Source organism: Kogia breviceps, chromosome 6 (genome assembly GCF_026419965.1).
Source record: "Kogia breviceps isolate mKogBre1 chromosome 6, mKogBre1 haplotype 1, whole genome shotgun sequence".
NCBI lineage: Eukaryota > Metazoa > Chordata > Mammalia > Artiodactyla > Physeteridae > Kogia > Kogia breviceps.
Genome location: NC_081315.1, coordinates 145,063,790 through 145,077,835, shown reverse-complemented (window position 1 = coordinate 145,077,835; position 14,046 = coordinate 145,063,790). Strand labels below are relative to the sequence as shown.

Sequence of the window (14,046 nt, the reverse complement as noted above, 5' to 3'; positions counted from 1 at the left end):
TTCTCTCTAAAGTACGGAAAACAGGTGCGTTAGTAACACCCCTTGACTTTTCTGTGGAGCCCTGTCCTGTAGGGAACCCTGGGTTAGGCTCATCCCCTCCTCCCTGACCTCAGAGCCACTCTGCCCCCAGCAGGAACGGGTGGTTTACTTCTAGGAGTCAGGAAGCACTATTGAATGAATGAATGCCTTGTAGAAATAGAGGGAGCGATAACACAACACATGCAAACTTCCTTTACTCTTTTTTTTTCCCTTTCAGAAAGAAAGAACTCTCGGCCACCAAGAAAGACCGTGTGAATCATTGTCTGACAATATGTGAAAACATAGTGGCACAGTCTCTCAGGTAACTGCACTTTGAACTTCCTAGCGAAAATTAAAAATTTCTATCTTTTCATTCTTAATGGGCTAGAATATTCTTTGTCTCCCCAATTGTTCTAAAGCCTTTACAGGACCCCCTTCCCCATACTTCTGGCTGCATATATGGAGGATGTCCAGACACTGTAATGAGTGATGTTTCCATAGTCTTACATAATATCATTGTAACCATTATAATAATTGAACATGTTTATATTTTACTTATTGCAGTATTTGGAACAGGAGCCTGTCCAATCATAGTGGTCTTTTTTTTTAAATTGGAATATAATTGCTTTACAATGTTGTGTTAGTTTCTGCTGTACAATGAAGTGAATCAGCTGTATGTATACATCTATCCCCTCCCTCTCCGACCTCCCTCCCCACCCCCACCCCACCCATTAGGTCACCACAGAGCACTGAGCTGAGCTCCCTGTGCTTTATAGCAGGTTCCCATTAGCTATCTATTTAAAAAATAAATAAATAAATAAATTTATTTATTTATTTATTTATTTATTTATTTTTGGTTGCTTTGGGTCTTCATTGCTGCGCACAGGTTTTCTCTAGCTGGGGCGAGCGGGGGCTACTCTTGGTTGCGATGCACGGGCTTCTCATTGCGGTGGCTTCTCTTGTTGCAGAGCACGGGCTCTAGGGTGCATGGGCTTCAGTAGTTGTGGCATGCGGGCTCAGTAGTTGTGGCACACGGGCTTAGTTGCTCCGTGGCATGTGGGATCTTCTGGACCAGCGATCGAACCCGTGTCCCCTGCACTGGCAGGCGGATTCTTAACCACTGCGCCACCAGGGAAGCCCCCCCACTAGCTATCTATTTTATACATGGTACCCCAATGTTCATTGCAGCACTGTTTACGATAGCCAGGACGTGGAAACAACCTAAATGTCCATCGACAGATGAATGGATAAAGAAGATGTGGTGTATGTATATATATATATATATATATATATATATATATATATATATATATATATATATATATATATATGATGGACTATTACTCAGCCATAAAAAGGAAGGAAATTGGGTCATTTGTAGAGATGTAGATGGACCTAGAGTCTGTTATACAGAGTGAAGTAAGTCAGAAAGAGAAAAACAAATATCGTATATTAATGCATATATGTGGAATCTAGAAAAATGGCACAGATGAACCTACTTGCAGGGCAGGAATAGAGACGCAGACGTAGACAACGGATGTGTGGACACGGGTGAGGGGTGGGATGAATTGGGAGATTAGGTTCGACATAAATGCACTGTCGTGGTCTTCTGTTGGCTTTTCTTCAGCACTTTGCCCCTGTCTGACCCTGTGGGCGAGCACATGCTCCCCCCATGGCTGCTGCCTGCTCATGAAGGCTCTGGGACCAGTGGGACCGTGGGCGTTGACCGGAGGTCTGCTTCCCTGGCTCTGTTGTTCCTCTGTGGTGAACTAGCAGCACCTTCTTGTGTAGCTTCTGTGCTGGTTCTCCTCATTCTCTTTACTTTTGACTATCGGTTTTTCTGACCGTTGTTCATAGTAGCTGTGGATGGTAAATATTTTAAGCCCGTTTCTAATGGCTGAGTAGGAAACAGATGTACTTATGATATCAGAATTCTGTTACCCACATGGGCATGTGTGAAGTGCTTCTCTCTTGGCTTTTCTTTCCTTTGGAATAAATCATTCATGTTATTCTCCTGTTGGAAAGAGCTCTTTATAATCTGTTAGAAAAAGCTCTGAGAATAATAATCTTGGTTTTAGTACTGACAGAAGTTTGGCGATTCATTTATTTTTAGTGGCACCTTGCTTTTGTATTTCATACTTTCAAAGCAATTTCACATAGAGTATTTCATTTTAGTTAAACTCATTCAGTTTGTGAAGGACAGTGGATGATTTCTGTTTCTATCTAATTTGTGGAAATATTGTGGGAAGAAATGAAGTGACAGATGAGAATATGTGCTGAAAATAAACATATAAAAATTCTAAGTTAGCATGCTATTGCTAGCATAGCTTAGAAAACAACACTAAGATAAAAGTAGGGGGAAAAAAAAGCTTGAATTCTATTTCCACTCCTTATAAGCCGGGTGGTTTTAGATAAGTTTAACTTCTTGGAGCCACTGTTGCCTCATCTATGAAATGTAAACCCGATTTATAAGGGTTCTTGTGGGATGAAGCGACACCCATGAAACACGGTTGAGAGCTACATCGATGTGTTCTTTAGCTACTGAGAGCCAGAAATACGTCCCATCGTGATGCACATTGTCCTACAAACTGCCATTACTTTCGTATGAAATGATGGTAAATGCCCGACAGGCCCCTGGTGCCTGCTGCTGCTGTAGCACTGCTGTGCTCACCTGACCCCCAGCATCCGGGTCTCAGGGAGTAACAGCTCACTTTGAAAGCTTATGGGCCCAGGAAATAGATCTCTTCCAGTCTTAGTGCTTCATGCATTACACTTAGTTTGTTTCTTGACAATCGCCATTGGAATGGATGGGATGCTGGCTTAGAGTCACACATTGGCAGTAAAGTATGTTGAGATATGTCGAGGCTGATTGGTGCTTCCGTTTGCCACTTAAATCCCGGTAGTGGCTGGTAGTAGTTCTTGCATTCGTGTGTCTGTTACGTTTTTATGGAGTAATGCTGATAGTCGTCATGCTACTTGTTCTACACAGGAGCATGTGAATAGGGTATTTTATGGACCCAGAGAGGTTGTTTCCGGTCCCGTCAGATCAACGAACAAGTTCGTTTTAAGATACTCTCCATACTTTTTAGGAATTTTGGAGTGTAGAGCTGAAGTGGATATTTTATATGCATGTAATGATTTATGAAATCTTTTTGATGGCTGGTATTTCCTGTTATCTCTCCTGAGTGTAATTAACCTCTGGTACGTTCTTACAGCTTCTGTGATACACTGACCTTCTCTCCGGTGGGATTATTCAGTGGCAGCTTCTGAAGTCTTGAATGTGTATTGTGACTCTTAGTCTACCTAAGCTCTCAATCTGGTGGTCTGTCCTACTGGTTCCTAAATATACACGAACATCAAAATCATCCGGAAGATTTGTCAGAAATGTAGTAGCGAAGATACCTCACTGCCCTCTTTCCCCAGCACACTTATATTTTCTATTCAGGTGGAGTGTGGGGGTTTGTTCTTTACAAGTATCCTCTTGGGAATACTTAGGAACCTTCATCTAAGCACGTGTACCTTGATAAAGTGGTCGGGTAAAAATAAGTAAACAGGAATCTATAGATTTCCCAAATATTAGCATAAATCAGTTAGAAAATGTAATGGTTCAAGATCCAGTTCATAGTAGCACCACATATAAAATTTCAAGGAATTGACAAGAGATGTGCAGAAACTACATAAGGACGGCTATTGACTTTCCTGAAAGGTACAGATTACTACTTCCCTTTCTCCATGGGAAGATTTCTTTATCATAAAGTTAAATTTTCTCTAAATTAATCCATAAATTTAAAATGATCTTGATCAGAATTCTAGTAGAGATGTTTTTGAACTTGTTCATCTGCAAGAATAAATATATCACTGTTGCAAGGAAAATCTGAAACCATCAGTAATATGGTGATACCTGGTGTACATGAAATTAAAATAGCTGTTAGACGTTAAAGCCGGTATAGAATGGAAAGTGGGAAAGTGTATGTGTGTATCTGTGTATATGAATTTATGATAAAGAGAGCGTCTTGTATTAGCATGGAAATGATGAACCACGTGACTCTTTAGGGGGGTATTATGTTTCTTCCTCATGCTGCAAACAAACAAAAATGCCAGGTTAATTACCTAAATACAAAAAAGTGAAATCATTACTATAAAAAGAACATTGAATCTCAGGCTGTGGAATGCTAACGGTATGAAGGAAAAAATTGTTTTATCTGGAATATAGTTCAGTATGTCAAAATCCACTTTCAACTGGAAATTACATAAATGCAACTTGGGGAAAGTGTTGACAGCATATATATCAAAGGTTTAATAACTTCTATAAAGAGCAAGTATAAATCGTGAAGAAAAGGACTATCATCCTAATAGGAAAATAGGCAAAGGCTATGAATAGGCCTTTTGGAAAAGAAGACGTGAGCTGGGGCCCGTGAGCACAGTGGCTAAGGCTTACTTTGTGCTTTCCGTGCAGGCGCGCTCACATTCATTGGTGGTCGGCGGGACGAGACTGAAACAGAGATCAGAACACTTTTTCTTGTCAAAGTGACAGACATGAAGCATATTCAGGGTTTTTTCAGAGGTGATACAATGTTTTTAAAAGGCAGTTTGGCAAACACTATCTGTTTGACTTAACCGTTTCACCTCAGGAGCTCATCCCGAGGAAAGCGTACAATGATGTGCAGTGCTCTTCTTCCCATTAGAAAATGAAAAATAATCTTCATGACTTACCCACAGAATTGAAAAATTAAGATACATTTATAGAAAGGAATATTAGCTAACCTTATAAAAGGTGATTTATAGATATTTATATTTGTGACCAGAAAAGATATTAGTAATATGTTAAAAATTAAATTTAAAAAATCATGAAAGATTTTTGCTTCTGGCTAAGTGACAAGGACAGGATCTACCTTCCTGCCTAAAGCAACTGATAATGGATAAAATACATGTAACAATGGTTTCCAAGGCCCCAGGCATCAGGCAGTTCTGGAAAAATGGAAAACGACTGCGGTGAGCCTGAGGACCTCCCCAGGTTACTGCCTTGGAGAGGGTTTCGCAGCCAGGATGCGAGGAGGGGAAACCCACGCAGAGCCCAGTGGCTGCTGAGGTGGGGAGACAGAGCTGATGGCCTCAGGAGGCAGGGTGGCTGGGGCCCACTGGGGCGAATACCAGAGGTGGGGAGCTGCACATAGCGATCCGGGAGACCTGCAGGGGTCCCTCAGTGCCCTGGGGCTGGGGCTGGAACCACCTGAAGGGATTGGAGGGAACAGGTGCTAAACTCAGACAGGTGCAGGAAGAGCTCCTGTTCCCCCCAGCCAGAGTGGAAAACCCCATCCTTCCTGGGGCGTTGGGTGGGCTACTCAGAAGGGTTTGCCTTTGCCACAGGGCTCACTTAGCCCTAGGCTAAGATGTCATTCCAATCCTGCCTAGTAAAGCTTAAAAGCAAAAGCCAAGATGATCATACTCTTTCAAAGTAACTTGATTGCATTCCAGAGCAAAGTTCAAGAATATTTATCGGAATTCAAAAGTATGTAACACCCAGCAAGATAAAAGCTACAAGGTCTGGCATCTGTTCAAAAATTATCAGAAATGCAAAGAAGCAGGAAAACATGATTGACAGTGGAAAAAATCAATTGAAGCTGACCCAGAAATTGCACAGATGGTAAAATTTGTACACAGAAACATTAAAACAGTAACTATGACTGTTCTTCTAGTTCAAGAAGCTAGAGAAAAGATTGAATATGTTAAGTAGAGATAAGACATGAAAAAGACCTAAAATGAACCAAAGTAAGAGTGACAGTGGATTTCTCATTGGAAAACAAAAGTGCCAGAAGTCCATGCAACATCATCTGTGAAGTACCGAAACGGAAAACACCCCTAGAATTCTATACCCTGTAGAAACTTCTTTCTCAAAAACAAAGGTGAAAGAAAGACTTTTTCAGACTTGCAAAAGCTGAAATAATCTATGTCCAGCAGGCAACTACTATAAGAAATACTAAATAAAGTGTTTCAGGTAGAAGGAAGATGGTACCAGATAGAAGTCTGGATCTACATAAAGGATTGGAGAGCAATGGAAACGGTAACTATAGTGGGTAAATATAAGACTTTCCCTCTTACTTTTAGTCTTTCAAAAATATAGTTGATTGTTTACAGCAAAAATAATAGCGATGTATTTTGGGGTTTACACGTAGGAGTGAAATATATGACAGCCATAGCACAAAGGGTGCAAGAGCAGAAATGGAAATGCAGTTGACCTTTGAACTACATGGTTTTGAACTCCATGGGTCCACTTACATGCAGATTTTTTTCAAAAAATGCTGCAGTACTACACAACGCGCAGTCGGTTGAATCTGTGGTTTCCGACCTGCAGATAATTTGTACTCGGGTTTTTGACTTTGTGGCGGGTCGGCGCCTCTAGCCCCTCCAAACTATCGATATAGGTTGTATTGATATTAAAAGGATAGTAAAGGAATATTATGAACTTCAGTAACTTAGATGAAATGGACAGTTTCTTGAAAGATGAACCTCTAAAGCTCTCTCAAAAAGAAATAGATAACCTAATTAGCCCTATATCTATTTTATTAATTAAAATTTAAAAATCAATATTTGATTTAGTTTTTGGAGACCTTTTAAATAAGCATGGTTAGAAATGGTATATAAACCTACCTTTTTCTTTTTTAAAAATTGAGATATAATTGGCATATGACACTGAGTTGGAGGTGGACGTGTTGGTTTGATACATTTGTATAATGCACTATGACGGCCGTAGTGTTAGCTAACACCTTTATCACGTCACATCATTATCATTTCATTTTTGTGTTGAGAACAGTTAAGATCTAGTCTCTTAGTAACTTTGAATTTTAAAATACAGTATTGTTGAGTATAATCACTGAGCTGTGCATTAGATCTCCAGGTTTTATTTAAGTAAACCTACTTTTTCAACTGTGAATTTTATGGAATCTCTATACAAATAAAATACTTCTGATGAAAATTTTGTATTTGAATGGGATGTGCTGTAAAAACGATTGTTACATATCCCAGTAATTTTTTCGTATTGATTACATGTTAAAATAATGTTTTGGATATATTAGGTTAAATGAAATATATTATTAAAATTAATTTTACCTGTTTCTCTTTATTTTTGTGTCTATTAGGAAGTATAAAATTGCACTTGTAGCTCACCTTATATTTCCATAGCACCACTGTGAGTGGCGCCTGGATGCTGTGCCAGCATCGCAGGGGCCTTTCCTCCTTATTCACAGCTGTAGTCCACAGACATGAGGTCTGACATATTGCAGAGGGGCACATTTTTTTTTCTTGCTTGTGCCTGTTTGTTGATCACTGCTAATGTGGTTCTTTGCTTTCTCTTAGACTCCTGGCTCTTCTGACTCTTGGTAGGAATTGTGAGGTAGAGAGAGAGTGGGGAGGAGGCCCTTTATTTCAGAGGACTCTAGACTGAGATGTTTCAAGAATAGCAGCTTTGTCCGGGGGCTGTATTACTGCCGGGCCGTCCTTCACTGTGCTGTGAAGTCCGTTTCATGCACATGGCCGTGGGTCTCTCTCTCTTGGCTGTGTTTAGCCAATTGGATCACAACTGCCTGACAGGCTCTCTCAGTTAAACTTTTAAAAATCATTTACAAGCATCGCCTAGATTCCAGTTCTTGAGACTGATGGAGCAACAAAAACACAGCCTCACCATGATCCTGTTGAGTTTGGAACATATTGAAAGCAAGATGAAAAAGGAGTAAAGGAGTTCTATTGGTATATTGATTTTCTGGATTCTGAGAATATTGTAAGAGTAGAAGTAACTTGTTGGCAGAGGGCAGATGGCTATCTGAGATTTAAGTATCTGAAGTCTTTTTTCCTTTTTTTAAATTGAGTTAAAAGTACATACAAAGCAGTGTCTTTTTAAGATTTTTTGACTAAAACTTAAACAGAATAAGATTGTCTTGCAGGTACACTTCTATTTTTAAGAAATTGTTAAATTTTAGAATAGTTTTAGATTTACAGAACAATTACAAAGATAGTATAGACTGTTCCCATAAACTCCACATGCAGTTACCCAAATTATTAGCATCTTACATTACTGTGGAGCAGTTTTCACAATTAATGACTCAATATTGGTATACCGTTCGCCTTAATTTGTATGTAATGTCCTTTTTCTGTTCCAGAATCCACGTAGGATACCAGAAACTTCACTATGTTTCGTCATCATGTCTTCTGGGGTTCCTTTTGGCTGTGACAGTCTCTCTTCTTTTTTTACTTAGAAACTCTCCAGAATTTCAGAAACTTCTGGGCATTGCTGTGGAACTTTTTCTGCTGTGCAGTGATGATGCAGAGTCGGATGTCAGGATGGTGGCCGACGAGTGCCTCAACAAAGTCATAAAAGTAAGGGCCCTGTGGGCGGCTTTCTATGGGCTGGCACCGCTGTAGCTAAGAGAGGAAGCCATGTTCCCTTCGCTGTAGGGGGTCTCCCTGCTTAGTGGGTCTTTCCAGTTTTTCCTGATTTTTCCCTTACTGTTTTGAGTTCCACCCATAAAATTTAGATAAAGCCACATCTTTTTATTTTCCTTGAGGGCTCTCTTCCTAGTAATACTTACTTGGCCAGATGAACCAAGAACTCCAACCTAACATAGGTTAGTTGAATATTTCCCTCCTTATTAGGATCTTGAAAATCAGAACCGTTCTTTGGAGTCTCCCCAAGGGCTTTCTCTGGAGAGTGGTCCCACTTTACATTGGCCAAGAAATTGTCCCTCCTTTTTCTGTCACGGGCCCAGCTTCCTCGGGAAGACGGTCACCCTTTACTCCTGCGTTAAGGAGGCGGGGCACGGGGAGGTTCTGGAGTGAAGGAGGCCTCTGCTGCCCACTCGCTGAGCAGCTTTGGGAAATGTACTTCGTTCCGCGAGCCTCGGTGTCCCTAACCATGGAGGGACTCGGGCGGGGTTTGGTGGTGCGCGCGAGTGTGGGGACCGAGCGCAGCGATGTGGGGGACAGCTCAGCGCCGTCCTGCCCCTTGCCGCGCCTCGGAGTGCGCTGAGGGCTGCCCTCACGCTGAGGCTCCTGCGTCCTTCACCAGAGAGGCCGGGGGGGCGCGCCGGAGCCCGCGGCTCCCGGATTTCTGGCCTGTGCTCGGGCGCCGGCTTCCCTGCAGACACAGGGCTCCGGCTTCTCCATTGGGAGTTGCTTAGTCTTCTCCCTCCACTGCATTTCACGTCTCCACGCACCCCCCAACCCGCCCCCGCGGTGCTGTAGTGGCCACGGCCATTTGACCTGGTTCTCTGCCCGGCCGTGTGTGGGTACCACTCAGGTGTGATGGGTCCACAGCACGTTTGGAGGTGGCCTTTTTCAGTTACACTTGCTTTTCGCCAGGCCTCAGCATCCTTGCTGCTTTTTAAATTCCCACCGGCAGGACCAGGCTAGGCTCTTTCTGATATTTCAGTTCTTGAACTCTGATCCTTAGCATCAGGAAACCTAAAGAAGTCATCACAGGCTGCCTTGGTCATGACAAGGGCAGGTGAGGAGGGGAGAGAGGACAGTTTGACCCCAAACAAAGAAGGTGGTCGTTTTACATGGAGGCACATGCTGCAGGGAGAGACCTGCTTCCGTAACTGCTGTCCGGCTAGCCTGGTGTGTGTGTTTGGGGGCTTGGGCTACGGCCTGGTCAGAGCTCTAGGTGCTGGCTTCTCTTCCTGGCCACCTCCCTACTGCCTTCGTATTTCCTCTGCCTTGTTTCTGGCCTCCCAGTACAGAGGTTCCAACTTCTCATGTTACACCCCTGAGCGTAAGACGAGGTCAGTCTCTCGGAACCTCTTCTTTCTGCTTAAAGTCGGACATCCCGGGCTTTGGCTGTGCTCTGATGTCTGCTTCCTCAGATGCGCTGGCCGGCAGGCTGGGAGTGGGGTCAGGGTCTGGCTGATGTGCTCTCACGGTGGCAGAGGAAGGACAGGCTTGGGAGAAGTTGGATGGCCCTAGGCCCGGGTGTCAGGGGTGGACAGGAACACATGGATGGTCACTTACGAGTCAGGTCCTGGACTTGCACCTTCTGCTTTTCAGAGTATCATTATATGCCGAGGATGAGGACCCAAGAATATGGGGCATGCTCTGCTTTTCACTTGTGTAGCAAATGCACTGGGGATGCGCTTCAGCTGACAGCATGCCCCTGCCTTCAGATAATTTACAGTATCGGGGAGGGGGAAGCATATTTGTACAGGAATGGCTTAGTGCGTGGTGTAAGTTCCGAGACATGCTGGCAACTCATCGTGACGGTCAGGAAGTGGAGGTGATTTCTGTCTGGCAAGGCAGAGAAGCCTTCCTGGAGGTGGTCGCTGTTAGGTGAGTGAGGAGATCAGGACCTTCTTAACCCCTGCAGACCCACCTAGGAGGGTGAACGTGCGTGCTAGCAGAGAATGGGAGGTGTTGAGGGTCCATTCAAGGGGTTTGTACTTCATTTGGTAGAGGGTGAAGGAAAGGAAGAGCTCGTGAAGATCTTGAACCTGGCCAGAGGAGTGCTGTATTTAGGAAGAGGAGCCTGGGGAGGCCGTGCAGCCCACCTTGGCGTGGAGGAGGACCGCGCGCCCAGAATCCCTGCGGGAGGCTGAGTAACCCAGGGAGGAGAGCGGCCTTGAACCAGGGCGGCCTGTGAGGCACGGGGGGCCGTCATGGGCTGGGCTTGGCTGCTGTGTGTGTTCGCCTCAGTGTGAACGTGAGGTCAGGAGCGGGGAGGGGTCAGATGGCATCTCACCATCACCCGTGACTGTGAGGGCCTGTTCAGTGCTGTTCCAGGCGCTTAAGGTTTACTTTCCTCCTGTAATAAAATAGGTTTGATATTAGTTTATACAACATTTATAAAGTAAAACAAAACTTTGATATGCCTTCTGGTTTCATTGGCAAAGTAGTGCTTTAATATACGTTTGTCCATTTTGGTGTGCTCATTTAAAGAATTTTAGTACATACTGAAACAGAATTAGGATTTTAAAATTTCTGAGACATTATTTGGAACCTCCCAGAAAATGACCCTGTTTTGATTCTCAAGCTTGCGGAACCTCCGTGAGCCATACTGAGACCAGCCTGGTTTATAGACATCACATGCTGTACGTCGTAGGAAAGGAGGAGGGCTTTTCCATGGAGGCTTGCTTACGTCTTTCTGCTCTTCTTGTGGACGAGACATTGGCAGTACTGTTTTGGAAGAGAGGGTTCCCATGGCTGAGAGCAGGGCACAGAAGTCTCTCCTTTCTATCTTGAGAAGCCGTCTCCAACGTGGACTTTGTGTCACTGGCGGTGGTTGCCACCAGCCATTCTTACTGGGTTGAAATTGGCTGTGTGGCCATTTTTTGGTTTGGCCCATAAGTGAGCAGAAGGGTCAAGAAATGGCTCCGAGGGGCCTATGGTTCCAGCAGGTTCAGAGCGTTGCCGCTCCCTGGGGAGCCCCCGTGCACCGCTGGTGGGCCAGACCTTTGGAAAGGGCGTGGGCTGCTGCGTGCAGAGTGTTCCCACGCCAGAGCTAGGGGCGCCGATGTGGGACGTCCACCCACCGCCCTGCTGGCCCTGCAGGCTCCAGGGCGTTGCTCACGTTGGATCGTCCAACAGAATGTGCTGTAATTGAATATAAGAGCTTTAGAGTGAGTGTGAACTATCCACCGTTCGATTTTGATATTGTGTAGTATTTGATTGTAATGAAAGTTAAATTTTTTCCTTCCATTTTAAAAATTAAAGTGAATGACCCGTATCTAGTCTGTTTGGTAACTTCCTGCATACATATGCTGCTTTCTTAAAGAATAGATTCTTAGTTTAGTTGCTATTATATTCTACTTTGCCCCAAAATTGAAATTGTAGTTGCCTTTTAGCTTTCTTTAGAATTGCTAGTAGAATGTGTCTTCCGTGAACAAATCTCTTGTATTTTGTTGTAGGCTTTGATGGATTCTAATCTTCCGAGGTTACAGTTAGAACTCTATAAGGAAATTAAAAAGGTAGGCTTTTGTTTTCCATCATTGAAAAAGTGCTACTGATTCACTTTATTGAGCAGTGTATGTGAAATTTTATCTTTTATTTGATAAGGAAATAAATGCTGTTTGGTAAAGTAGACTTTATTGTTTTACTTTTCTTCAAAAGGTTGCTCCTCATTATTAATTAGATGGGATGGGAATTAAAATGGTAGTTTTAAAAAATATGTTTATAATTGCATCCCATTAGACCTTAAAATTTCAAAAGTAGTTACACATTTAAATGGCCTTTTCTCTAAAAATAGAAATCAGCAATGAAAAAAATGCTTTTGTTTATTTGAAGTCCTCTTGGTGACTCGTGTCTGCGACTCTTGAAACATAACACGCTGCTTCTTCAATCCCTCAGAACGGTGCTCCTCGGAGCCTGCGCGCTGCCCTGTGGCGGTTTGCCGAGCTGGCTCACCTCGTCCGGCCTCAGAAGTGCAGGTAAAGTGGACGCTCTGGGTGTTACCGCCACCACCACCACTATTATTATTTTGGGTGTGGGGCCAGCTCCGGTGGATTCCTGCCGTCTTGGCTCAGATGTCACTTCTCTCAAGGTCTTCCCTGTCCCCTCTGGCCGAAGCTGCCCACCTCTGCCTCTCCGGCTGCAGTACAGGTGGTCCTGATCCTTTTCCTGCGTGAAACTTGCGGCTCTCAGGAACACTGTCGCACACTTCATCAGCGGGCTTGTTCGTTTTCTATCCCACCCTCCCCCGAGAGCTGTGGGAGACGTACGTCTCAGGACAGTGGGGGCATCCCTGTCCGGTCCCTGCCGCAGCCCGACGCTGACAACGGCGTCTGCACGTGGTACTTGCCGAAAAGATGCTTTTGCCAACGGGTGGCTGAAGGCCGAGCACCACCTCACTGGCGCTCACTGTAGGGATCATAGAAAACGATGCCTTTGTCTGTTGTGTGGGTTAGAGGTGTGAGTGTCAAACTGTGAGTAAAGTTTCCGCTGATTGAACCAGTTGTCTCTTAATGGATTGAACAACAAAAGGAGGGCCACAGTTTTCAACTCCTCCCTTCTCTCCTTCACTGGCAAGACGTGCTGACATCCATGGAGCCCTTGGCTCTGTCCCCGAGGAACTGGCGGAGTGGCAGAAACCGTCCCTTTTAATGTGAAACAGTGATCTGCTCCACTGAGCCTGACTGTATAAGAGTCTTACGTGGTTGTGGACATGCAGTCACTAAGGACATTTCTCTTTATATAACCTTTTTCTTTTACTGTCCTTGTTTTGAAAACTTTGCTATATTTCTGAAGCAACACATCCCCAGTTCTCCACATAGAAGCCAAAGTGACCTTAAAAACATATGATTGGGTCACGTCATTCCTTTACTTAAACTCTTTACTCATTTCCCAGAGCTGTTCAGATAAATCCAGACTCCTTACCAAGGCCCACGGAGACCTGGCCCCCAGTGGCCCCCGTCACCCCAGCCACTCCGTTGACCCACTGGCCTGACTTCTTTGAAAAGCTGGGCCTGTCTTCCTTCCGATGTCTGCTTTGTTCTCCCTTGGCTCGGCTCCTTCGAAGGGCCCGCCTCCCTCCCTGCACGGTCCCGGGGTACACCTGCTTGCCGCCCGTCTCTGCCACCGGAGGGCGCCGCCGCCGCCGCCAAGTGCTTGTCCTGTGGCTTCGGCTTATCTGTCCTGTGGCTGCTCCTCTCCAGCCCTGCAGGGTCTGCTACTTCTCTGTGGAGGGCCGGGCTTCTCTCTGAGGCCTTATTCAGTTTCAATGCTCAGAAAAAATTTTGTAATGCTCCCTTTTCAAGAAAGCTTTATTCTTATTTCTTAATTTATTTTTTAAATGGTGTTTTCCTACATTACCTGTTATTTTCTAGTTTAAAATCTGATTATTTTAATAACTATTATAATTTACTGCCAAGAATTTTTAAAACAAGCTTTTGAGAGTCGTGTGTGACTAGAGGAGAAACAAAGGATGAGAGCCTCCCAGCATTTGGCCTTCACCTGCCTTTAGTCTTCTAGCAGAGGTTTGTTTACCTTCCAGGAAGGACCCTTGCATGTAAAAACTGGTTTTTCCCTAACAGACACTGAACTAATCGCTTG

The 14,046-nt window shown here is 44.1% G+C and overlaps 1 protein-coding gene across 2 annotated transcripts in view; it reads left to right on the top strand.

Annotated features, from left to right (window-relative positions):
- The window catches only part of HTT (huntingtin), a 141,365-nt gene that overhangs the window by 13,478 nt on the left and 113,841 nt on the right, over nt 1-14,046 (top strand). For both annotated transcript variants that reach the window (XM_067036781.1, XM_059065976.2), the window contains exons 2-5: nt 257-340; nt 8,268-8,388; nt 11,907-11,966; nt 12,346-12,425. In XM_067036781.1, coding sequence (XP_066892882.1) covers nt 257-340; nt 8,268-8,388; nt 11,907-11,966; nt 12,346-12,425 — 345 coding nt within the window. The remainder of the gene's footprint in view (nt 1-256; nt 341-8,267; nt 8,389-11,906; nt 11,967-12,345; nt 12,426-14,046) is intronic.